At 34.4% G+C, this 24856-nt stretch overlaps 3 protein-coding genes across 3 annotated transcripts; 2 read left to right on the top strand and 1 right to left on the bottom strand.

Moving 5' to 3' along the window:
- Window positions 1-787: 787 nt before the first annotated feature.
- Window positions 788-1438, top strand: LOC148934131 (uncharacterized; the record flags this gene model as incomplete). The annotated part of the gene is made up of 1 exon (XM_089062199.1): window positions 788-1438. A coding segment is annotated over one exon (651 nt), but the record flags the coding sequence as incomplete, so codon positions are not given.
- Window positions 1439-9596: 8158 nt separating this feature from the next.
- LOC125222351 (exocyst complex component SEC5A-like) lies at window positions 9597-19873 on the top strand. The gene is made up of 21 exons (XM_048124891.2): window positions 9597-9988; window positions 10338-10474; window positions 10554-10648; window positions 11200-11394; window positions 11463-11590; window positions 11682-11840; window positions 12247-12351; window positions 12744-12818; window positions 13074-13211; window positions 13304-13474; window positions 13950-14072; window positions 14466-14592; window positions 14697-14907; window positions 16161-16276; window positions 16382-16613; window positions 16863-16956; window positions 17920-17997; window positions 18079-18135; window positions 18333-18482; window positions 18797-19012; window positions 19397-19873. The coding sequence occupies exons 1-21, from the start codon at window positions 9653-9655 to the stop codon at window positions 19619-19621; spliced, it is 3168 nt and encodes a 1055-aa protein (XP_047980848.1). The 5' UTR covers window positions 9597-9652; the 3' UTR covers window positions 19622-19873.
- A 694-nt stretch (window positions 19874-20567) lies between these two features.
- LOC125219462 (sm-like protein LSM3A) lies at window positions 20568-22421 on the bottom strand. Its single transcript, XM_048121441.2, has 3 exons — window positions 22248-22421; window positions 21399-21494; window positions 20568-20826 (listed from the first exon to the last, which is right to left on the bottom strand). Exons 1-3 carry the CDS (start codon window positions 22362-22364, stop codon window positions 20746-20748), a joined length of 294 nt encoding a protein of 97 aa, XP_047977398.1. The 5' UTR covers window positions 22365-22421; the 3' UTR covers window positions 20568-20745.
- Window positions 22422-24856: the final 2435 nt, after the last annotated feature.

Genomic DNA, 24856 nt, shown 5'->3' with positions numbered 1-24856 from the left:
TAGATGCTTAATTAAATGATCAAGTTTCGTCATTATGTTTATGTGAACCTTTTGTAAATGTGTTTACATGTTTTATTGATGATTGATGGATATTTAATTTGAGTTATGATTTTATTTGTTAAAATCTAGTTTAACTCGTGCATCGCCTATGTACTTATTGCCTTGCATGCATAGCTAGTACATGTTTAATTATTCTTTGAATGTGGATACCTGCCTTATCTGCTTAAGTGATAATTAAACTATTAAAACCACCAACAAGAAAATATGAAGCGATAATTACAACACGTTTGTATATGGCCTCCATAAAATTGGTCTTAGTGCGAAGTAGTGACCGGCCTGTCTTTACGGGAGGAACATTACCGGTTCGTAAGTTTGGACTTCTCTAGATAAAGGTTATTAAAATCGTAAAATTAGTTTTTCAGTAATATCGCGACTGGTCTTTACTGGAGCAATATTGCTGCAAAATTATAAGGATTGTATTTTAATAATGCTTAGAGGGAGCTATAGGAGGAGGTGCTTGTCCGGTTCGACCTTTCTTTAGAGGAGTTCACGCACAAGTAAAGAATCCTTAGTGCTTAATTTTATGGTTATACGCTTTAGCATTGTTAGTCAGCCATGCCATTCTTATGGTCTCTGGACTATCTGTCGACATTGTGGCCAGTAAAAATAATGGATTTCTTGCATGAATATGACACAGCTTCCTAGTAGAAGAACGTTTGTGCTTGATTTTTGTGGATGTAAAATTGATGAATTGTTTTGTGGTTATTTGCAATTCTTTGAAATTTTACATGTTTATATTATTGGTATTTGTTCTCAGCTTGAACGAAAGATGATTGACACTTGGGATATTTATTATGTCATACTTAGTTCAAGGAAGCGTGACTCTGAATTGTTTAAGGAATGGAAAAGTAAGCTTGATGTTGATCGTTTGATCAATGACTTGAGGTTGATTCTCAGCAAGAATCGTCCGCCCACATACCATCTACAAGGAGAGGACAAGGAGTTTCGTGATCAGTGGCATACCGCGGAATGTCATCTCAAGGGCTTCGTTTTGGCCAGTGTTGGCAATGCCCTTAAGAGGTTTGACGAACCCAATAGGCCGTTGGTCAACAAGCCCACGTGGTTTGAAGAAAAGTCCTCTAAGGTAAGAGCTGGTATCGCTGTGAAATATTTAAGGCATGATGTATTTGAAGAGGGCCAAGACGTGGGGGTATATGCCCTAGTCATGCTTGGCTACTTCAATAAACTTCACTTGTCGGGGGGGAAAGTTGACCCAGAAACCCAACAGATAATGATCCTTGATGGGCTTCCAGATAGCTTTAATGAAGTCAGAAATGAAATTTTGTTTAGCAACAAAAAGTGTTCGTTTTTGGAGCTTTATAACAAGCTTGTGATTGCTCAAACAAAGATGAGAAGAAGGGGTGGACTTTCGAGATGACCATGTTCAAGTCAGAAGAGTTTATTTTTGCTTTTATGTTTACATTGTTGAATTTTAAGAGTTTTTAATATTGTTTGGTTTTGATATCATATGGATTATTGATGTGGAATTTTATTCCTAGACTATCAATTGTGTTTTTGGATTATCGATGTCATTTTATAATGCTTGCATTATTAGATAAATGAAGTTTTGATTATCCAATTATTTATGACATCAAATATAACATGGTTAATATCAAAATGTTTACTTGTGATTAAATTTGTTGATTCAATTATTATAAAGTTTTCTTCTAGAAATAATGATTATTAAGTTTCTTTAATCCTTAAGTCTTTTGAACCATTATTTTGTTGATGAGTCAATAGAACATTAATGTTCGACATGGATTCAATACAAAATAAAATGATCTAATGATCGCGTTTGTTCAAATAAAGGTGTAAGAAAAATAATCACAATAATTGATTACAAGACAAGTAAATTAAATTCAACTAGAGACAAGATAAGTATTTATTATAAATACTAGAAATTCTTGTATAGTAAATATAGTGTGCACATTAAATTTATTTTAATGTTCCAAGCCTAGAGTTGACTATTTGATTAGTTATTGTTTTATTTATTTTGTTGTGAAAGTGATAATTAAAATAGTGGGAGCTTTTCTTATATGAATGATTAAATTCTAAGTGTTTAATAAGAGCTTCTTAGCTCATTTTATTAAACTTAGGATGAATTTAACTCCAAGCACTATTTAAATTGTTTTAATAGCCTTAAAGAATGTTGAGACTAGTATTTTTCTACTTTTAAAAGTGGGAACTAAATTTTGTCTCATAGAATATTCATAAATGGAATTAAGGTAATGTTTGATAGAGTTAAAGGGGTTCACACCCTAGATTGAAAGAAGTGATGAATTGCACACTTTCTAAGACTCTAATAACATTAAAAGATATTTCCAAGTGAGCTATTAAAAATTAGAATTACTTTTGGGTTTCCAAAGGAAGTATTTCTAAAAGTCACAACAAATGGTTAAATAAATGAACTCTTGGAATTTATGACTATAAAACAAAGAATGCAATCATTCGGTTTTATTTTGTCATAAGGACTAATTTCCATTTAGTCATTGTGATGAGGTAATTATGTTCATACATAAATTTACATCACAAGTTATATAGCAATGATAATACCAAGTTAGGTTGGTATTATATAATTAAAGTTTTGGGAATCATATTCGACATGATTAAAACTTTATATTTGCTATAAGTATTCTACTTTAATTAGTAGAAATTCAGAAGGATCAAAATAATGGATTTTGATAGAGGAATATGTATAAGTGCACTTGAGAAAGGCACATAAAATTATTCCACTGGATCAAAGGGCCTAGAAATATTTTGATCAAATAATCGTGCTCCTTAGCAAGAATTAAAGTTATAAATTACAAGTATATTTTCGTTTTATGTACTCTAGAAACCTATGTTGGTAGATTCTTTTAAAGAATTATAGTTTTGAGTACATAGTGGCCAAAGACTGCTTTGAGTATAAGTGGGAGAAAATGTGTGTGAATGTGTAGCACAAGGCCAATAAAGCGGTTGGTATACTCGAAAGCATTCTTTGAGTATAAGTGGGAGATTGTTGGGGTTTGTATACTAAAAGATGCTTCGAGCGTACATGCCTTTGTACAGTCAGCTTGTGCATGTATACGAGAAACGCCACGTCCACTTGTTTACCTATTTATGAGAATAAATCATATAATATAATGGTTTATTATTGAAATATAATAAACAGTCTAAGGCTTTTTACTAAGAAGGTCAAGTAGGGAAATTCGATGAATCTCCTCATGAGTTTTTCAGTAGGGGACTTGGCCAGATCTAGTAAGAAGAAAAACGTATTCACAACCTAGATAGGCTTTGGCTACCTATTGGTACGGTTGCGGTGTTTGTGATAATTCTCTCTTACCTAAGAAGAGATTAGTAACACCGGTGTGGTAAAGCACTGAAATGATCTAATCCGAAATGTATTCTTTATTGCTATCTACTGAAAGAATATATTTCAAGAAGTATTAGTATTTTCTATTCTATGATATTAATATCAATATTGTTTATTCAATCAAACGCCACTTTGACTTATCAATATGTGAGAGTTTGTACGTAACTCAAGTTCATGATATCTTGGGTGGTAGTAATTGAATAACATGAAGGTATTGGAATATTATTTCATAGAATTCGCGTGCCCAGTGTGGTATGATTAAATCCCTAAGGGGTGATCCCCAAGAGGTGTTTGAAAAAGGAATTTATTATTCAGAAAACTGCGCAGTTGGAATTTATTCCACGAATAATAAATAAAGTTTCAAACTTGAAAAACTCTTTGGAGAATTAATTGAATTCTAGTCACATAGCAGACAAAAGAATTAAATTGACGGATCAAGATAATCTTAAACGCGGGAAATATTATAAAATAAAATGGACCCAAGTTATTTGTAATTTGGTGATTTAAGTGGGAGTGCAATATTATTCTTTAGTGGAACAAAATAATATTCCATTGATAATATATTAAATCATGGGTCATTTGATTTAATTAGTTATTTATCTAATGGGTGAGCCCAACACTTAAGTCATTCCATGGATCCCCAACCTAGCCCAACAAGTCCATTATAAATAGTGATGAGATGTGGAAACCCTAGCACACCACATACAAGACAACACACTCCAAAACCCTAACCCTAGCCGCCTAGAAATCGGCGCCTCTCTCTCTCTCCCTCTTGGTCTCGAATTCCGTGCCTAGCACGTGGGAGAATTAGGGTTTTGATTATTGTTCTTGATCTATCCTAATTCATAGGATTAGATCTAGAAAATTTCGTGTTTGTATTGGTTTTCCCTAGATCTCTTCAAGACTATTATTGATTATTCAAGATCCGCCCACACGGATGAGTGGTCAAGGACAAGGGAATAGGTTGGATGATTCACGGTCGATAAACCAAGGATCTCCGGGTGGTACAGCTAGCAACTTCGATCCTATAATGGATCAAGATGAGGTAACAATCGAATCTACATCGAATATGCTTGTTTATGTGTTTATTTGATGTTATATCTATAGATCTATGTTTATTGCATGAAATTGGAGTCGAATGCATAATCACCTAAATAGATCCGTCTAGGACCTGTTTGGTTTTCGTGTCTTCCGCTGCGGTAGTCCCAACACCAGTGTCATTGGAAAAGTAAGTTATGAAATCTGAGACACTCAAGTTGTGCGGTATCTGTCCAAATGAGCTCGTCGCTATGAGTACTATTGAAAGGTGAAACAGACGCGAGTTTGTTTTCAGCGTCTGATTCGATCATCACATCATTCATCCCTTTCCCAATAATAACACGTTTTCTGGCATGGACATGTTGACTAGAACTAGTACACCATCACCGGTCAATATTGTAATAGCTTGGTGCATGTTTTCCGCTCATTGAGCTTGATAATCCGAGTTGTTGTGCACTGCCCAAGTTTGAAAACATAATTCAGTTTTATAAATCATACCAATAACATTTATTGGTTTGATCCAAAGAAACAAATGAATGCATGCATAAATTAATATGACAGCCATATGTTGGCTAAATTAAGGAAAAACTGACTTGAATGTATATGAGATCCATTCGTCGACGACGCCGAAGGGACTCCTCTTCTTGTCTGGCTCATTAGCTCAACCTGTCTCTCGAGCAACTCATTAAATCTTCTTATATGGGCCTTCAAAGCCAACCTCGGATGATTGGCCTTAAAAAATTTGGGGTTTCCTCTTCGACTTTGCCACACTAGAAGAAAGCAAATTAGATAAATTCAAACATATAGAGTAGTATAGTGAGTAAGGTAGTTGGAAGAAAGCTCTAAAGTTACCAGTTTTAGTGAGATTGGTTTCAATCTTTGCCTTGTGAAACAAATAATCAATAGTTTCCCCCTCACTCATATAAAGCCGAATGCCTCTTTCAATAAGGTTTTGAACCTAATAATAGGAGGAGAATGAGCAGTGTAGGACATGTGTTAGCTATAGAAAACCCAAAAATGGCACCCCATGACCACCCACTCCATCATAAAAAAACTTACAATTAGTAGTATGTTTTGTGGAACTTGGTCCTTTGATATTTTGGAACTTCCAAAAAGACTTTCTTTGATTAGCATAGCTTTGTATTTTTGTAACACAAGAATAGCTAAGCATATAACTTAAAATGTCTGAAATTATTGTTCATCAAGCAAACACAAAATTAATTGGCATAGCTTTGAATTTTTGTAGATTATAAATTATAAATTGGGTGAATAGTATGTCTTGTCATTTTGTGAATTTTATTAGCATAATAGCTTTGCATTTTTTTTTAGATTATAAATTGGGTGAATAGTGATTTAAAGAATATTAACCCGATTTTGTCTGGCAAAATGAAATTCATAAGAGAAAACTGAGATTTTTCTTATTTGCTGATGTCTTATTAGTATCTACTCTCGTGTGATGCACGATTCAACTAATTTTCCGAAAAGTAATGTGATATTGTCACTTTATTATTACTTGAATTTGAAAAAAAAAAAAAAAAAAAAAAACTAAGCTTGCAAAACTTAACATTTATAAAATATTTACAATAGACATATATATAGACTAGCTATGTATTTGTTCTAAAGTTTTCTTCCTATTTTTTTTCTCTTCTAGAGTTCTCTACTTTTTTTCTTCTATGATAAATTATCTTCGACTTTTAATTATAAAAATTAGGTTTATTTTTTATTTGAACATGTTCCGTACAATGAATATACTAAAAGAAGATGATGAAGCGCAGCTTAGTAGATATTAATGATGCACTTTTTATTCGCACTAAATAATCATGCAAGTATACATGGATATATAGTATAGCTAAAGGTAAGTACCGGATATCGAACACAAGGAAAACAGACACAAATTGTCTACATTCTACTGAGCTTCTTCTACTATTTGGAGAGAACAAAGATTTGGGATTTTTGAAAACAAAAACTTGTAAAAGCAATTAAAACAACTAATGCAGATAAATCACAGAGATGAAAACAGATGGGATCAGAGAATTCCAGGGATGTGCTTTCACTGTTATGGTTATAAAAATTCCAACTACAACACTCTAGCACGGTTCATACTTCACTAGAACAAGTCACATAAGTTTTGCCCATGCTGCACAAGCGTAGATTACATACATTAGGGGCAAGGGCGAATCTACACTTGTAGAAAGAGGGGCAATTGCCCCACCTCATATTTTCATATCCATGTATATATTGTATATTTTATCATTTATTTCTTCCAATTTCCCACTAAATTCCCCTCCTCAAATTTTTAAAATTTCCTCATATATAAATTTGCCCCTCTCCCTATAAATTTCTGGCTCCGCCCCTGATTAGGGGCGTCAATCCTAGATTGTAACTCCTAAAATATCCTAAGACCCTCAAGATGTCCTCACTCTCAATTAACAGTGTCTTTTTAAAGGAAGCTAATTGTAGTGTCAACTAAGCTCTTATAACTCGTCAATCTCCTCTCACGATTATGTAGCAAGTCAATAGATAATCACAGAATGTGTCACTCAAACGTGAAACAATTATCCAACATTTAGAATAGAAACGAAGTAATGAACAAAATGGATATTAAATAAAAAGGAATTGTATAACCAAAGTCGTTACTAACACATCCCTAGAATTCTATGAATTTAGGTACACATGATAGAATAATCTAAAGACATACTAGTTTTTAGGGAAAACAAAGAAAACATAAGGACTAAAGCAAATAAAACTCAAAGGTTGAATCCTTGTAGGCTTCTTAAATCCTTCTTCAAAACCCTTGAACAATGTATAACTCTCAAATATATTTCTCTGGAATTATGTAGCAAAATGAAGATCCTTGTTGGTGAGGTTTGAGGTGGTATTTATAGCCTAATTTTCGTGTAACATAATTATGGTAAATATTCAGCACAATATGGTAAATCTTGAGGATAAAGTAGGTCAAATTTGTGCGCTGTGTTTTCCCAGCGGGCCGCGGCACTTTGTTCAGCGGTAGTTGGCGAGTGATCCGTAGCTTCTGCCTCTTGATCAGCGGTAGCTAGCGATCATCCCGTAGCTGCTGGAACTTCTGGAGCGGTTGCTGCGCACACCCCAGCGGTCGCTGGGCGTGTTCCTCTTTTCAGCACAACTTTCCCGGAGCGGACCGCTACTCGTTCAGCGGTCGCTGGCTGTGTTGGAACGGACCGTTGAACCTCTTGAAAGCTCTAGATTTCCAACTTCGACTTTTAGCTATCTTTTTAGGCTATATATTACACACTTCTCACAAAACACGTCAAAATAATAAAATAGATAAAAATATGCAAATAATGGACATGTAATGTAACTTTAACACACAAAACGGACCAAATAGTGGCCTTAAAACAGAACAAAATCCAAGTGTATCAATTAATCCAATAGGTTAGGATTTCAAATCGGCACGAAAAAAAATAAGGAAGCATTATTGATCATTTTTTTTTTAAATAAATAAAAAATTATAGATTAAATAGGCTTCTAGAAGCATATAAACTTAAGAAGGTTTATGTACTAAATGTATGCTACCACTTTAAAGTTATAAAGATTGCCTCACTCGCCGTACCCCTGCCCCTCCTCACCTGCTTCACCGCCTTATCGCCAGCCTTCCTTGCTGCTCCACCGCCATATCTTATCGCATTGTTGCTCGCCTGCCTCACCGGATCTCCTCCTACACTGCCTCGCTGTCCGCCTGCTTCGCCCGGCTAGCTATAGTGTGCTGCAACATTTGTTCTATTCCAATATTCTGATTTTATTGTTTTGGTTCAGATTGATTTTATTTCTATTCTAGATTAAGTTTCTGCTCATTTTTATATTGTATTCTCAGATATTTAAAATTTATTTGTGAAGCCATTATCTCTCCACTATGTATTAGACAATTATCTTGCCCAAATGTTTCCGCAGTGTTTCTTGACAATCACAACAGTTGTTTTCTAACTAATGAACGATTATATCTTACTCTATTTTTAATAAATCTATGTCTAACTCTACTTTTGATGTATGTTTTGACTTAAAAAATAATTTATATAATATTTTTCTCTTACTTTACTTTTTTTTCTACTTTAAGTTTATTATATTTTTTCAAAATAACTGCGAAAAAGAAGTGCCTTTTAAATAACATGGAAAGTATATCATTTTAATGTAAAAATGTAACTTTATTGTTTCATTTATAATTAGACTGAAGTCCAAATTTGGTTTTATATTTGCTCTAAATTTTTTTTTTCTTTTACATTAAGTTTGTTACATTTTGGTCCAAAGTTAACATTTTTCGTTAAACTTAACGTCAAACATGATTTGACCAAATGAGTGACTAAATTATGAATTTAATCAGTCTGATTAACCTAATTAATTTAATATTAAAATTTATAAATATTTATTTACCTATAATAAAAATTAACTTACAATTCTAAAATATTTATAAAAAATAAATTAAAATTAAAATTTATAAAATATTTTGACTATATTTTTCACTTATAATAAAAATTAAATTTGTGATAATCTTATAAATTTTAAAATAATTTTTATTTTTATTATAGGTAAAAAATATTTTATAAATTTTAATATTATTAAATTTGAATTGTTTATAAAGTTTAATTCAATTATATTTTGACTATCGGTAAAAATCTATTTTATAAATTTGAATATTTTTATTATACGCATTAATATATTTTATGAATATTAATATATTTTGATATAGGTAAATAATATTTTATACACATTTTAATACTGAATCAGTTAGGTTAGTCAGTTAGTTAAATTTATAACGAAGTCATTTAGTCGAATCACGTTTGATCATTAAATTTAACAAAAAAATATTAATTTTAGATCAAAATATATTGTTTAGGATCAAGATAACAAACTTAATACGAAGAAATAAAAAGTTTTTTAAGAGCAAATGTAAATGACTAAATTTAGACTTTAATCTTTATAACCCTTCACGTAATATATGCAATATATTATACCGCAAATGTGATTGATATTTTTAATCTATTTTTTTATTTATGAGTAATGCAATAGCCCTAATACTATACCAAAAATGGTATTAGTAATTCAATAATTGATTGTAAACATATTTGTTAATCCGGATTTCGTATTCGGAGAATGATAAGTTAGTCAGCTGCAGTCAGATCTAATTTCACAGTATTCACAGCATTTACACACCGACAATTGTATCTGAAAATGTCGAGCGAAGACGATTTGGATGAGGACGAGCTGTTGCAGATGGCGCTGAAAGAGCAATCTCAGCGCAATGTCAATTACCAGAAGCCACCGTCGTCCAAATCGAAGCCTGTGCGCAACTATGTCCAGCCTCCGGCAAGGGCGCAGCATCAGAAGAAGGGGGCCAGTAAGCAAACTAAGCCGTCGTTGGATGAAGACGACGATTCCGAGGTGGAGATGCTGAGCATTTCATCCGGAGATGAGGATGATCGCGGCGGCGTGCCTGCTAAGAGAGATGAAGTCAGGCCGTGGGATGGGGACGAGCCTGGTTGCTGGAAGCATGTTGATGAAACAGAGGTATTGTGGATGCAGGCACATGCGAAATTGGATCATTTATTACTCTGAATTGCTATTAATTTAGTTGTTAATTCAAGTGATTTTTACTTCAAAGCTGAGATTTATGGGCATTACTACTATTTATGGTGTTTGTTAGTTTACTTTACTGGTTTTTCTTTTTGTTTTCCTCAATCTATCTGAATTACAAATTCACACACCATAGGAATCTATTTATCTCAATTTATGTTGATTGCAAAAGTTATTGAGCGGCTACTGCCAGTGAGAAGGGAAATGCCAAATTTGTTTGTATTCTGAATATATGTTACTCTAATATTTGGAAACAACTTATACGAGCGAAGTTATTCATCAGCTGGCTCGGAGAGTCCGCGAAATGCGGGATGCGAAAGCAGTTCCGGTGCTTCCAAAGTATGATAAAAAGCCAAAAAATTTAACAAGTATACAGTCGCTTCCCCGGGGCATGGAGTGGGTGGATCCTCTTGGATTGGGGTATAACATCAAATTTGGACTTGTCTCCCTCCTTTAACTTTCTTATTGATTGCTTGCTAATATAATCAAATGTGGGCAGGTTAATTAACCACAAGACGTTTAGATTGATCAGTGACAATATAGCAAGTGCCACTTCCACCACTGACGTAGAACCTCTTGATCCAAGTGCACGGGGTATTTGCTTCTAGTATTTCAATACTGTGTAGTGTATGTCATTATGTTGTCCTCTTGCCTTAATCATTACCAACTCATATCCAGAGGCTACTTTCTTTATGGAGGAAACCTTTTTTATGGAGGTTGCTCCAACTTTGTGTTGGTTCTCTGACCAGAAAATATTGGGCAGAAGTTCTGGAAAAGGGATCCACTAAAATTTATTTTGCTGAATACCACAACTGTAAATTTACTCTTATCATGATTTCTTTAACATGGATGGATACTTGATAAAGTTTCTGATATGCATTTTTGGAAGAGGCAAAGACTTCAATAATAGACATGATTAAGGGCAAAATTCTCAAAATGGACCAATCTAGCAACTAAATTGTCAGTTTTATTACTTCTGAAAACAGGTGTTATGGATTTTGAGATCGCGTAACCATGTAATAAACATGATTAGGTGTGGTGGTAACTGTTGCTAAACTTGTGTGATTTGATTTACAGAAATTCTGGTTGAATAGAGAGATATTGTTGATTGTATTTAAAGGCAGACCTATTTGCATGTTTTGCAGAAAAATTAAACTATTACTCTGAGAACTTCAATGCAAAACTTTTTTTATCACGAGTCCACCTAGATACTAATGCGGCTGAACTGGAAGCTGGTGCTCTTTCATTAAAGAATGATCTTAAAGGACGCACCCAACAGAGAAAGCAGTTGGTCAAAGAGAATTTTGATTGCTTTGTTTCCTGCAAAACAACTATTGATGGTCAGTATGGTTTTGAATACTTCTTCAGTGAACACACTGAACTTCTAATATGCTTTTGTTTGTTGCAGATATTGAATCGAAGTTGAAACGGATTGAGGAAGACCCTGATGGTGCTGGAACAACTCACTTGTTCAATAGTATTAAGGGAGTTAGTTCACTAGCTAAGCGTGCTTTTGGACCTCTATTTGAGAGACAGGTAGGTAGGACCCAAATCCTGAAGTGGTTAACTGAACATTAAGAATTTTTATCCTTGAATGCATCTAATTGAATCAATTATACTTTTCAAGGCTCAAGCGGAGAAGATTAGATCTGTCCAAGGAATGCTTCAGAGGTTTCGAACACTTTTTAACCTGCCCAGTGCAATTCGTGGTAACATTAGTAAGGGTGAATATGATTTGGCTGTAAGAGAGTACCGAAAAGCAAAGTCAATTGTTCTGCCTTCTCATGTATGTCTTCCTTCTTTCACATTAAGTACCCACTGTTAATCATAATCCAAGTTCTTTTTCTATCTTCGTTTGGTTTCTTATAGTTCTCTCTCCCGGCAACTGTCTATATATAATTTGGATTTCAGAGCTGAGCTTTATGTCCCTCTTTTTCTTTTTATATGCATGGAATTTTTGTACACCCTCCTCTCATTGGTTACCTTGATCTGGAACTTTATGAAAGAACTTGGTGAAAGTGTATCTTCTCTATAAACTTCATAAAGGCATCCTTTGAACATTCTTTCACTTTCTTTATTCTGATGGTCCTAAAACCGCCAAAGAAAACAGCTTAAAATTTTTCATGGGACTGGGGATGTCAGCTGATTCTTCTTTAACTTTCTGTATGGTGTGGAACTTATTGAACTTTCAGGTGGGAATTCTCAAACGTGTCCTTGAAGAGGTTGAAAAAGTCATGCAAGAGTTCAAAGCCATGCTCTACAAGACCATGGAAGATCCAAATATTGATCTAACAAATGTAAGATCTGTCATATACAAGATAACAAGTCTAGATATAGGTTGCTTGTGCAGATGCTTTACTTGTCATGTTATGGGAGGAATTAGTATAGATGTTGGCATCTGGTTCCTTGGGTCTTCTTTGATGTCATCAGAAGAAATATTATCTTTCTCCCATAACAAGAAAATTGTTTCAGTATTAAGATATGAAGAAAAGGAAAATGTGTCAAGAATTATATGCATGCTTCAATGTAGTATTTTTTAGCATGTTGAAATCAGATGCGCGAGCATTCCTTTGGGCCGTAACTAATGCTTGTTTTATCACCCAAGCTTTCAGTTAAGCACAAATTTCTACCAATTTTATAGTTTGTACTTTGGCTGATTGCTTGGATTGGCAATTTGATGTTTCTGTAGCTTGAAAATACTGTGCGGCTTTTACTGGAGCTTGAGCCTGACTCAGATCCCATAAAGCATTATTTGAATATACAGGTGCGGAGTTTCTAGCCCTTACTGTAGCCATCCATTTATTTTTTTTCAATGTATATGTATTGCTACTCATTCTGTAATGGTGGTTATTTACGTATGTTCTTCGTGTACAGGATATTTGTGCAACATTTTCTTGATAGAAAATGAGATAACTATTGTTCTCTTGTGCTTCCACTCCATTTTATTTGGCTTTTCATGAGTGCACTCTTAATAACTGGAGATTTCTAATGCTGAACTTTTGTGTTACCTGTTCCACAGAACCATAAGATTAGAGGGTTGCTTGAAGGATGCACTTTAGCTCATGAAGTGAGAATGGAAAATATGCAGAATGAGCTTCGTGAGAAAGCACTCTCTGATGCTAAGTGGAGGCAAATTCAGCAAGATATGAATCAATCAGTAAGTGCAAGAGTTAGAATGCTAGCAAATTTGTATTTAGCTGGTGTCCGTTTACTAAACAGTTACAATGATGTTTTGTTTACAACTACCAGTCAGCTATGGATTCCTATCTAGCTGGAGATATACTCCCAGCAGAAATGACGAGTGCAGAACTTGATGCTCTTCGGGGTAGATATATTCGCCAGTTAACTGCTGTGCTTATTCATCATATACCTGCTTTCTGGAAAGCTGCACTTTCAGTTTCAAGCGGAAAATTTGCAAAGGTATGTTGTCACATCTGCCATGTTAGGTTGGTTTAACTTCACTGGTATCAGGGCTTCTTCTCGTGATAAGCGACATCACAACAATGAGTTTCTGTCAGTACATTTCTTGGAAGTACACATTATGATTTATGCTTCAACTGTTACCGCAAAACTTCCTTAAGATGTCTTCTGATATATGCTTCTCACTTCTATCACCTTGGGATATATATTTCTAGCAACACCTTGGGTTAAATTCTGATCTTAAAATATTATGTAGTATCTAACACAGACCACAACGTGCCCTGTGACTATTGGTGGCCAATGATGCATCTGATGTTTTGTTTTGTTATCAACGTATAACAATATCTTTTCTAAAATAGACCTTTTCCTTTCTGTTGGTCTTTACGCAGTTAGTCAAGGATTATTTTTCCAGTTGTAGTCAATGTTAAGGTCTTAGCCAGTTCTTGTTGTAATATATGCATCTTTCCTTCTTCAGTCATCCCATGTGTCTACTGATACAAGTACAAGTGGTTCTGTGAATAGAGTCGAGGTGGGCAACAACACTCTTGATGAGGTCGCTGCAATGATACACAATACTCTATCAGCATATGAGTCTAAGGTAAGGGCTTCTTCATTTCATGTTAGATGCCAGAACTGCCGTAATGTATAAATGGACTCTTATCAGTAATAAAAGAAGATATAGAATTCCAAGGCCAGAAATCAGCAAAAGTGGTCTGTACTTGTGGTTAGAACTGTTGTAATGCATAAAAGGAATCTTATAAGTAATTAAAGAAGATATAGAACTCCAAGGCCAGAAATCAGCAAAGTGGTCTGTATTTATGGAGCTCCTTAAATTTCTATCATCAAAAGTAGCATTACTGAACTTTAGTTACTTCTAATGACTACACTTCTTGAAATCTTCTTATTAGATTTCGATGCACGTTACTATGTGCATACATAAAAGTTTTTTGCTTCGGATAAGAATTCTGCTTGCTATTTTCTTATGTGCCAGGTCCTTGGCACATTTCGCGAGCTTGAAGAATACAACATCCTCAGTTCTCACATGAATGATGCTGTAAAGGAGGTCTCCAGGGCTGGCCAAGCTTTTGAAGCAAAAGAATCTGCCCCTGGCATTGCTGGTATGATTCACCCTCAAGGAACTGGGATTATGTCCTGGTTTCATTTTTTTTACCAAAATTCTTGTACTTGAGTTATTGTTTTGAGTAGTTTTTCTTTTTTGCAGTCTCTGCGCTGAGGACACTTGAATTTGAGATCTCAAAAATATACATACTCAGGCTTTGTTCTTGGATGCGGAGTTCAATAGAGGATATATCAAAAGATGAGTCTTGGGTTCCTGTGTCTATCTTAGAAAGACACAAGTCACCATATTCAATCTCTTCATTGCCTCTGGCTTTCCGTGCCATTGTGATCTCAGCTATGGATCAAATCAATGAGTGAGCATCCAGATTCATTTTTTAGCTTCCATAGAATTTGTTATTTCCACTGTTTGAACTAAATTTATCTCAACCGAACCAAGAAAAGGATAGAAAATATTAAAACAGAAAAGGGGAATGGATAACAGAAGAGAAAAAGGTTTAGGCATGCCATCAGCATCAAGCATAAAAAAGTTGGATGATATAAACTTGATGCTTGTGAGTAAAAGTTAAGGTGGAGAAGTCAGGGTAGTGCCTGAACATTTTATACTCCCTCCGTCCCATAAAATGTGCTGTAGTCTTAGTGGATAGTGAGGCTCACAATATATTAAATTGTTAATTCTATTGGTATAGTTGTAAATAAAATGATGTGTAGGGGTAATATGTTGTTCAAAAGTTACCTAATTTAGAATTGTCTAATTTAAAGGGATGGACAAAATGGAAATACTTGCTATTTTATATGGGACGGACGGAGTAAATTTCATGAGAAGAAGTTTGTAGGTTTGACTATCACACTCACATCACATATAGACCGTCAGAGATATTTACATCCAACAATTAGCTTAGCCACTCAAATCACCAGCTCACTCATGGATCACCAACAAAAATAATCAAACACTATTTAGTTTTTCATCTTTATCTTTCAGCTCTATTCGTTTTGGAATGAGACCTGACACAACTGCAAATAGCAGTGGATCAGTAGAAAAAAGAAATTAAAAGGAAATTATTTCCTTTACTCTCATTTGAGGTAGCATAAATAAAATAAAATAAATTAAAATAATTAACCCAACAGCCCATTTGTGAAACTTCTCTTGGGGACATAAACTGGGTCCTGGTCCTTGTCTTTCTCTTTTACTTTATATTGAGATCTGGGGACAGAGTAGGATTACTCTTCAACTACTTCACCAGGTTCTTCGGAGGAGTCTTGTAGCCTCTTTCTTTGTGTTAATAAAAAATTTGTCTCAATTCTATGTTATGCTGGCCTTCAATTACCTGGAGTTGATTTTTTTTGTCTGAAGGCCTTTTTAAATCTCAATCAAAGGCAGTGCAATTTTTTCCCACTCCAAAGAAGTACATTGGAACCTCTCTAGATGCATCTAACAATAAAGTTTCCTCTCATGCTTTAACTTAGTGTGATAGTAACACATGTCAGAGTAGTAGCGGTATTATAGTTTGAACAACTAATAGAGTTGTATACTTGTATGTGAACTGCATCCTATGGGGAATTTTGGGCTCATATTATTATCTGTTAACTGTTCAAATCGAATTTTCAGGATGCTTCGTTGTTTGCAAAGCGAATCAGCAAAATCTGAAGTTGCTTTTGGTCAGCTTCAAGAAATTCAAGAGTCAGTCAGACTTGCCCTGTTGAACTGTTTGTTGGATTTTGCTGGTAAGAATGATGGACTTCATGCTGAATCTGTTAAGTTTTAATCCGAGATGATTGAGAAAATAATGACTGGGTATTCTATTACTTTTTCGTGGATGCAATAAACAGGTCACTTGGAGCGTATTGGCTCTGAGCTTACACATAATAAGTTGGACACTGGAAGCCTGCATTTTCAAAATGGATATTCTCATGAACCAGTGGAAATATCAGATGATCCTCTTCCAGGAAGTATTACTGACCAACATCAAAAGTTGCTGATGGCCCTGAGCAATATTGGGTATTGCAAAGAAGAACTTTCTCTGGAATTGTATGGAAAATACAAACATATATGGCTATCCAGGTACATAATAAAGCAAAATAATACATAATATATGTGCAATTCTAATACTTACTCGGTGAATGTTTACGTACTAGTTGACTTTAACTTTTCCATAAACTTTACCTGAAAAAATGGTTTTTCTCAAAAACTAATGTGTCCATTCTCCTTTACCTTTTGCCCATGTCATGTTTCTCCCAAGTTTTCTTGCTTTGTAACCTTTGCTTTATATCTTCTGGGAATTTACATACTGTAGTTTACTTTTCTAATCAGTGGTAAAGTTGAGGATGATGGTGACATTCAAGAGCTGGTTATATCTTTGACTGGTCTTGAAGAGAAGGTCATCGAACAGTATACTCTGGCTAAGGTATGGGAATTGTGTTGGGTTGGAATATTGTTAGACTTCTACAGTGCATATTGATGTGTATTATCAATTAAGTATCATATTATTTGGATACCTATTGCAGCCTTTACCTTATGTGTTTGCTAACTGAACTCTAGATGAGTTTTCCTATGTGGTTTCTTAGTTAACCTTTCTGGGTGATAGGGTCAATGGTGAACAATGTTTCCACCTTAGTGTTTTGCATTGGATCATATCAAAATGTTCATTGTCGAAGTTAATTGTGATATCTCTTAAGATGTATACTTTTTCTTAGTTTCGTTCCATATTTGAAATTCAATAGTTAATAGTTATATCTTTAGTCAATAAAAAATATCATCTAATTAGTGTTGCGGGTATGTTTAAGTTGCTTAAATCCGCAACTGATTACCACTCACTGAAGCTGGTGCAGACTTTGATGGGTATATTTTGTTCCTTGAAGCACTTGATACATTTCATCAGTTAAGGAACATTTTTTTGATATTTCCATCATAGGAATTGATATAGTACTGCTAGTTGCATGTTTGACCTTTAACTGTTAACGGTTTTAAACAAATAAAGTTGCAATCAAAGCCTATTGTTATGAAACTCATCCTTCAGCAAGAAACGAAGGTTACTGGCATTTGAAACTAAAAATTACCGCAGCTGAAACTAATCAACTGTGCAACCTCTTGTGTGAATTTTTATCATAAGGCTACTGCTTCCTGTTCTATCTGATTTCCATTTTCTTTTCAGTGAATATTTGAATGTGTGTGGTGAGGATTGTTGGTATGTGCAAGGTTATATTTGATTCCCAGCCCAAATCTTGTGCTTCTGGGATGAAAAATTACATCTCTTTGTATGATCCTATTGTGGTGAACTGTTACATGTTCAGGTTCATTGGGCTTAAGCTTCTTGCTGCTACATTATAATGCTTCATTCACATAATCATTTTTGTATTATTTTTCCTAGACAAATTTGATTAGAGCAGCTGCAACAAATTACTTGTTGGATGCTGGAGTTCAGTGGGGAGCGGCACCTGCTGTCAAAGTGAGGCTTCTGCATACTTTTTAAATTTTTTAACTTTGCTTGACCTTAAGATTATGTATTAATGATATAAAAAATTTGCAGGGTGTCAGAGATGCTGCTGTTGACCTACTTCACACTTTGGTAGCTGTACATGCAGAGGTACTTTTTCTTATCTCGGGAAAATTCTGTTTTTCCTCTCTGTTATATAACTCAAGTACATTCAAGCACTGATTTATTGAACTTCTTTATATCCTTCACTGAATATTTTTGCATCAACATAAGTCCCATGTAGTTACCATATGTTATGTAGTTTTGCTTTGACCTTTTTCAAGAGTGGGATATTCTTCTTCATGCAGGTTTTTGCTGGCTGCAATCCTTTGCTAGACAAGGTTCTCGGAATTCTTGTTGAAGGCCTGATCGATATACTTCTTGGTCTGTTTAATGAAAACAAAACTAGAGACCTGAGGGCTTTGGATCCAAGTGGCTTTTCTCAGCTTATGCTTGAGGTAAGTCTATCAGTGTTTCTTCAGAAACATTGCTAATTTTGTGGGCTGCTACTTCTCTACAGTTTTAACTGGATAGAGTTTTATCATTTTTGTGTTATGCTTTTCCTTCTCGTTTTACATAGTAAGGATTGAATACTGAAAAATCATATCATGCCTTGAGATACAGATATATGATTAGAACTAGTTTGTATAATTTCACAAATTGTTTGGTGAGTAAGTAAGTTAGGGTGTGGACATAAAAATTGAAAATTCAGTGCCATGGATGCACAAGTTTTGTGAACATATCAGCTGATTATTTTCTCCGTTCTCCGCAGCTTGAATATTTTGAGACCATATTGAATCCCTATTTCACTAATGATGCAAGAGAGTCCCTTAAGTCCTTACAAGGAGCCTTGTTAGAGAAGGCTATAGAAACTGTCACAGAGTCTGTGGAGACTCCAAACCATCAGCGCCGAGCTACCCGTGGAAGTGATGATGCAATGGCAGATGACAGGCAATCGGGATCATCTGCATCCCCTGATGACCTCATTGTGAGAAAACACTCAAAATCCTTTTTTCTTCTCTTCTATGAAGTTATACTTTTTGTTGTATTGTGAGTGCTACGACAAACTAGTGCTCGCCTTTTTGTTACCATATATTTATGCAAGGTAGAGGACTCTAGTTGCTGGCCTCAAAACTATCAAATTTATCGCTTCTGAGATAGGATAGTAGCTATCAGAAAGGTAGAAAACTAGGTCCCATAACAAGGAGAAACATTTTCAATTCACATGTAGTCTCTCTGGTAAAGCATTTTTATAGAAACACTGTTGTAATGCATTTTGCTTGAATGTATGTAGCTGTAAGTAAACCATTCTGCTTAATCAATTTTTTCACGATACTTACGTATACTTGCATTTAAATTGTTGTGTGCTCAGGCGCTCGTCCAACAGTACAGTTCAGAACTTCTTCAATCCGAGCTTGAGAGGACAAGGATCAACACTGCTTGCTTTGAGGAGTCACTTCCATTGGACTCTCTGCCAGAACCAGTGAAAGCAGCGTATGCTTCTTTTAGAGGGTCGATGGATTCTCCCAGCAGAAACTTCAGGAACTCGCCGTCGTTTGTTGGCTCACCGAGTTACTCCAGGCAAAGACGTAGATAAACCAAACCTGTAACTATAATTGTACCCCTTCTCATTACAGCCTGTATTTTTGTGGAATTGTTGCATCTCTCTGTTGTAATTGTTTATATCGCTTTCGGAAAAAGAAAAAAAAGAAAACTGTGTATCCCAAACTGTATTAATATTGACAGGGATGTAGTTTTGTAATCTTCCAGCAGAGTCTGTCCCTGTTGTTAATAGTCGAGAATCGAGATTGTTATCGCACTTTATATTTAAATGGATATATTTAAAATATACTCAGTTTTTTATTTCCGGTAAAATAAATTATTATATTGATGAAATCATACTCCGTATTTGATATACTCAGACCCGTTTGATGAGAAAGATGGAATATGAGAAAATATATAAAACAGGATTTAAAAAAAATTCTAGCTTCATGTCAGTATCTCTGAGATAAGATTTTTTTTTCATTGTTATTTAATAGACAAGATATTATCTAAATTTGTATAGTATTAAATAACATTGGTTTAACTTAACAAATTGGTGGGTTATATAAATATGACTAAATTTGAAATTTTGGAAAGATTAAGATGGAATGATCTTATGTTCGGTTTAGAGTAAAACTTAAATATAATACTCCTTCTGTCCCATAGAAATATGTCATATTTCTTTTTTCGTCCGTCCCATACAAATATATCATATCCATTTATGACAACCTTTTTCTCTTACCTTTTAGTACTTTATTATTTATGTGTCCCGTCATTCACTGCACAATTTCAACTACTTTTTCTCCTTCTCTCTTGTTTTACTGCATTAAAACTCGTACCCACCAAATGACTTATTTCTATGGGAGGAAGTATCAAACAATTAGAATGTCTAAATATAATTCTCTCTTTTGGTATTACTATCTTATCAAACACGTCCAATGATCAAGCCTAATCGGATGTCATCCCTCTCAATTAACTTATAAAAGTAGAGAAAACATAAATTAAATAAACATAATAATTTTATATCCAACGAGTTTGTTTACAATCCTACCCTCCAATCATGTTTCTCAGTTAAAAATGAGAAACAGAAATGGACCCAAAATGATGAAAAGCATGGAAACCACCCAATTTGTTGAAGTGCAAAAATTAACGGCATGGAAACCTTTTGTATCTTCGATGTCAAGCTGTTCTAAGTGGAGGTGAGACCAAAATGACACCATCTCCTCTCACAAATAAGAACGGTACTGTACGTCTTGTGGTCTGCAAAGGCAAGAAACAACAGATGTTAGTTCTCAGTGGACACTACAACCTCGCAAATTCAGTAACTATCACAAGCCAGAATCTCTACATGCCCTCGCGTGAACTCTTTCTAAATAGTAAAACCTGAATTGAAGGATCACGTAGGCTATCGAGTTTATGTATTAAAACAATATCTAGTTCTAATGTCTATTTGGAAGCATATAAGCAAAGTGCAATAACAAATTTTGGTTAATATAGACTACTCATGTACACGTCCAAGTTGGTGGCAGTAAAACATTAATGCCGTTAAGAACATTTTTTTTCCTAATGAAACTAGGGATAGTTAAAATTTATCCTTAACCGATAAATAAAATATCTGTATGCATATGAAAAACATGTAATTTTACTATTCAATCAACAGACTAGTCATGGACCAACGGGGAAATCATATTTCTAGTTGTTGGACAGAAAATTTCTTGTGGAATAACATAAACATAATGTGCGACTTAAAATCAACCCTCTAACTCAACAGTAAAACAGGCCATCACATGTGACATTACAGAATGTTCAACGATCGTAATGTACTAACATACCCTGACAATTTCCTCATATGTTTCATCATCAATCTCCACTGTGGTAACAATCTCTTCAACATCACCCAGAATCATGTTCAAATGCTGGTCATAAGCCTGCAAAATAAACATAACAACAAATTAAAAGAAGCAAAAACTTAAAGCACAGCAAGATATTTAAATTTCTCAACTTTGTCACATTTAAGAAACACCCCTTATTCATAAACCATAACCTATCAACATATATAAGATAATAAAACAGAAATTCCATCAGTACAATGCAAGTTCCCTAGAAGCAACACCGAGGGCAATAAGTCGGCCTTTTGAAAAAATGAATACTACAAGAACTTCCAGGCTACCACTTCTCTAAAAATTGACCCTTCTCTAAAAATTGACCCTTCTCTATGTACACACACATCTCGGTGAAATATGGTCGGAGGCTCGGAGCAAAATCTAATAATTCAAGTGAGTATAACCAAAACTATTTTCACTAATTCTCAGATCAACTGAAATCCCTAAACTAAACTGCCAAAAATAAATGACCGATCTAAGAGGTCAACATTCCACAACATACAAAGATAAATAATTAACATATAAAGATAAATAAACTAATGAACATACAATGCTATAAAATCAATGATTAGAGGAATTCAAAATCACAGCATCTGCACTTGGAATAATCAGCAAAACTTTCCGAAACCCTAAGCTCAAGCAAACAACCCTCCACCAATAACAAACCTAATTTCAATTAAATTCCAATTGTTGATTAAAGATGACACTAGTAAAGCTTTTCAATTATCACAATATAATTATGTGCAAGTGAAATCGAGCAGTAACAAAAATCGTAGAAAAGGCGAGAGAGAGAGAGACATGGAGCCTTCCACGAAGCTCACGGTCGTGGCGGAGCTTGACGTAGATGCGCTCGTCGAGGCTGAGACGAATGAGGTCCAAAGGCTCCTTCACGGCGCTCTCCTCTTCGCTCCCCATCTTTCTGCTTTGTTTTTCAAATTTTACTGCTACTTTTTTTTCTTTTTCCCCTTTCGTGGTTCTACTAACCCTCTTATAAATAACTCTGGCATATTTACTTCCTTACCCAGATAATTACAATGGGGTGTCGAATCGGGTACCCGCGGGTACTCGCATCCGACGAGTCGGGTTTCCGCATCCAATTTCGGCCGAAATGGCAGTCCCGATACCCGTCCCGCACTAAGTCGGATATAATCCGATACCCGAGTCGGGTATCCCACACCCGACGCTGTGGGTACTCGACCCGCAACATGGGTTTTTTTTTTTTGTAATATTCTTCTTTTTTTATTATTTATTTATTTTATATAATTTAAACACTTTCAAAATTCAATAGTTCATATGAGCATCTGTACAACTAAGCATCTTGTATTTGTGCGGCTGCATCACATATTTAAGTTTATGCTCCAAGACCAAGACAATAAGTATATTATAAAACATATAAATTATTCATATGAGCCGCACATATACTCATTTCTTAACAAAAAATTATGAAATGCTCCAGAAACTAAAATATCATAAAAGCACGATGAACACAAATTACTAATAAAAAATATAGTATATTCTAGCTGGAGGTAAAAAAATTATAAATATCAGGTATTTCGGGACAAACGGGTATCGGGTATACCCGATACCCACAAAACCCAAAATATGAATATCCGACCCCGCTCTGTTTCCCGATTCCATCGAGTAGCAAGTACCCGATACCCGTCGGGTATCGGGTCGGGTTGGAAATTACCCGTTACCCGCTACCCGTTTCGACACCCCTATATATGGTACATGCAAAATGTTTAACCAATATTTCAATACAAGTATAAAAGTTTTTTAGCTCGCGTATTTCATATAAAAAGTATACTTGAAATGTGATCAATTGTTAACTTTCTTAAGTTGTTAACTCTGCTAACTCATCAACACAGTGTATTAAAAATTTTAATATAACGACATTAAAATGTCAACACATAATTTTGTTGACATTTCAATATACTGTGTTGACATTTTAATATCATATTATTGACATTTTTAACTCTCTACGTTGATGAGTTAGCAAAGTTAGCAACTTATAAAAATTAGCAATTATATTCCATCAAATCTATCTAACACGTTACTTGTCTTCCTTTTCTTTTTCTTTCTATTCACTCTCAAATCTCCGTCCATTTTAATAATAGAATCAGAATTCGCCAAATCTCCCTCCATCTTATATGAATATCTATAAAAAAAAAAAAAAAAGAAACGCAAGAATATAAGCATAAAATTGTTTTGGACTCAAATATCTTCTTTTTAAAAGTAGAGTATCAGTATGAAACTTCTATTCCTCTATCAGTACAATATATCTGTATGACAAACACTCTATCATAACATTTCTGCCATTCCACTCTATCACTGCAACACTTCCTCCTCTCTTGCTCAAACACATACAAAGCAGTCCACCAATCTTTATCTCTACATTTCTTTCTGACAAAATTTTTATCACACCCCAATTAAGTTTTTGCTAAGCTTTTGTAAAAGTTCTATAACCATGTGTACCTGCACACGGTTCAAAAACCGTCGGTTTTGTTTCGGAATCGGCGGTTCACGGTTCAGAAAAATCTTGAACCTGAACCGGCCCGGCAAGGTGTTCGGCGGTTCAATTTTATTTTATTTTTTTGTATTTTTGGTATTTATTTATCTACAAAGGGGCATAAATAAAATTTAAACAATAAATTTCAACGAGACTACAAGTTACATTACAATTATAAGTTATAACGATTACAATTTACAAAGTAAAGTATTAAATAAATATACTTGTAAATTTCAACGAGACCTACAAAAAAAACTTAAAGTTTTGAACAATAAATGTATAAGTATTATTCTTGGTCGGCGAATGAGATGTTTCTACATAACTAAATTAAGTACACCTTTAGCAATTCAACCTTAAATGTTGAGTTTAGTGTAACAATCAACAATTATGGAAGAATTGTCAAAAGTTTCTCGGATTTAATCTTATAGAAAAGTCTCCTTCACCGACTAGAATGTATACAAATACAATTATTTAATTATATTTGCATATTTTTAAAGTTGAAACAAATGAAAAAAAAATAAAGGAAAAAGGACTTGAGATCAACTTAAATTTTAAATTTAAGTTGAGGTGCCTATGTATCTTCGAGTTTTTGGGATGCGTGGGGGAGTCTACTACTAGAATAACGAAAATGTACTCACTTTGTTATTTATTCCATCCATGGGAAAAACGCCAACCACATTGGCGTCTTTTTAAGTAAAAACGCCTACTAGGATGTAAATACAGTATTTATTGTAAAACGCCATTCAAGCTGCGTTTTTAAACAAAAAACGCCACTAAAGTTGACTTGTTTAAGCAATTATCGGAAAAAAATACTCAATATTCTTAATTTATAAACGCCTATCATATTGGCGTGTTTATAAGATTTAAAAAAAATAAAACTAAAATTAAAAACGCCAAT

This window comes from Salvia hispanica, chromosome 1, assembly GCF_029641045.1.
Source record: "Salvia hispanica isolate PSC_SH4W2 chromosome 1, Shi_PSC_v1, whole genome shotgun sequence".
Lineage (NCBI taxonomy): Eukaryota > Viridiplantae > Streptophyta > Magnoliopsida > Lamiales > Lamiaceae > Salvia > Salvia hispanica.
Note: the sequence above shows the minus strand (reverse complement) of the source record. Positions and strands in the feature narration are given on the sequence as shown.

What these genes read in the sequence shown, in the direction of transcription:
- LOC125222351 (XM_048124891.2), top strand. Translation starts at nt 9,653, where the DNA reads ATGTCGAGCGAAGACGATTTGGATGAGGACGAGCTGTTGCAGATGGCG. An exon ending in GACCTCTATTTGAGAGACAG is followed by an intron (nt 11,591 to 11,681) that starts GTAGGTAGGACC and finishes ATACTTTTCAAG; the next exon opens with GCTCAAGCGGAGAAGATTAG. An exon ending in AGCAAGATATGAATCAATCA is followed by an intron (nt 13,212 to 13,303) that starts GTAAGTGCAAGA and finishes TACAACTACCAG; the next exon opens with TCAGCTATGGATTCCTATCT.
- LOC125219462 (XM_048121441.2), bottom strand. Translation starts at nt 22,364, where the DNA reads ATGGGGAGCGAAGAGGAGAGCGCCGTGAAGGAGCCTTTGGACCTCATT. An exon ending in AGCTTCGTGGAAGGCTCCAT is followed by an intron (nt 21,495 to 22,247) that starts GTCTCTCTCTCT and finishes TTTATTTTGCAG; the next exon opens with GCTTATGACCAGCATTTGAA. An exon ending in CATATGAGGAAATTGTCAGG is followed by an intron (nt 20,827 to 21,398) that starts GTATGTTAGTAC and finishes TTGCCTTTGCAG; the next exon opens with ACCACAAGACGTACAGTACC.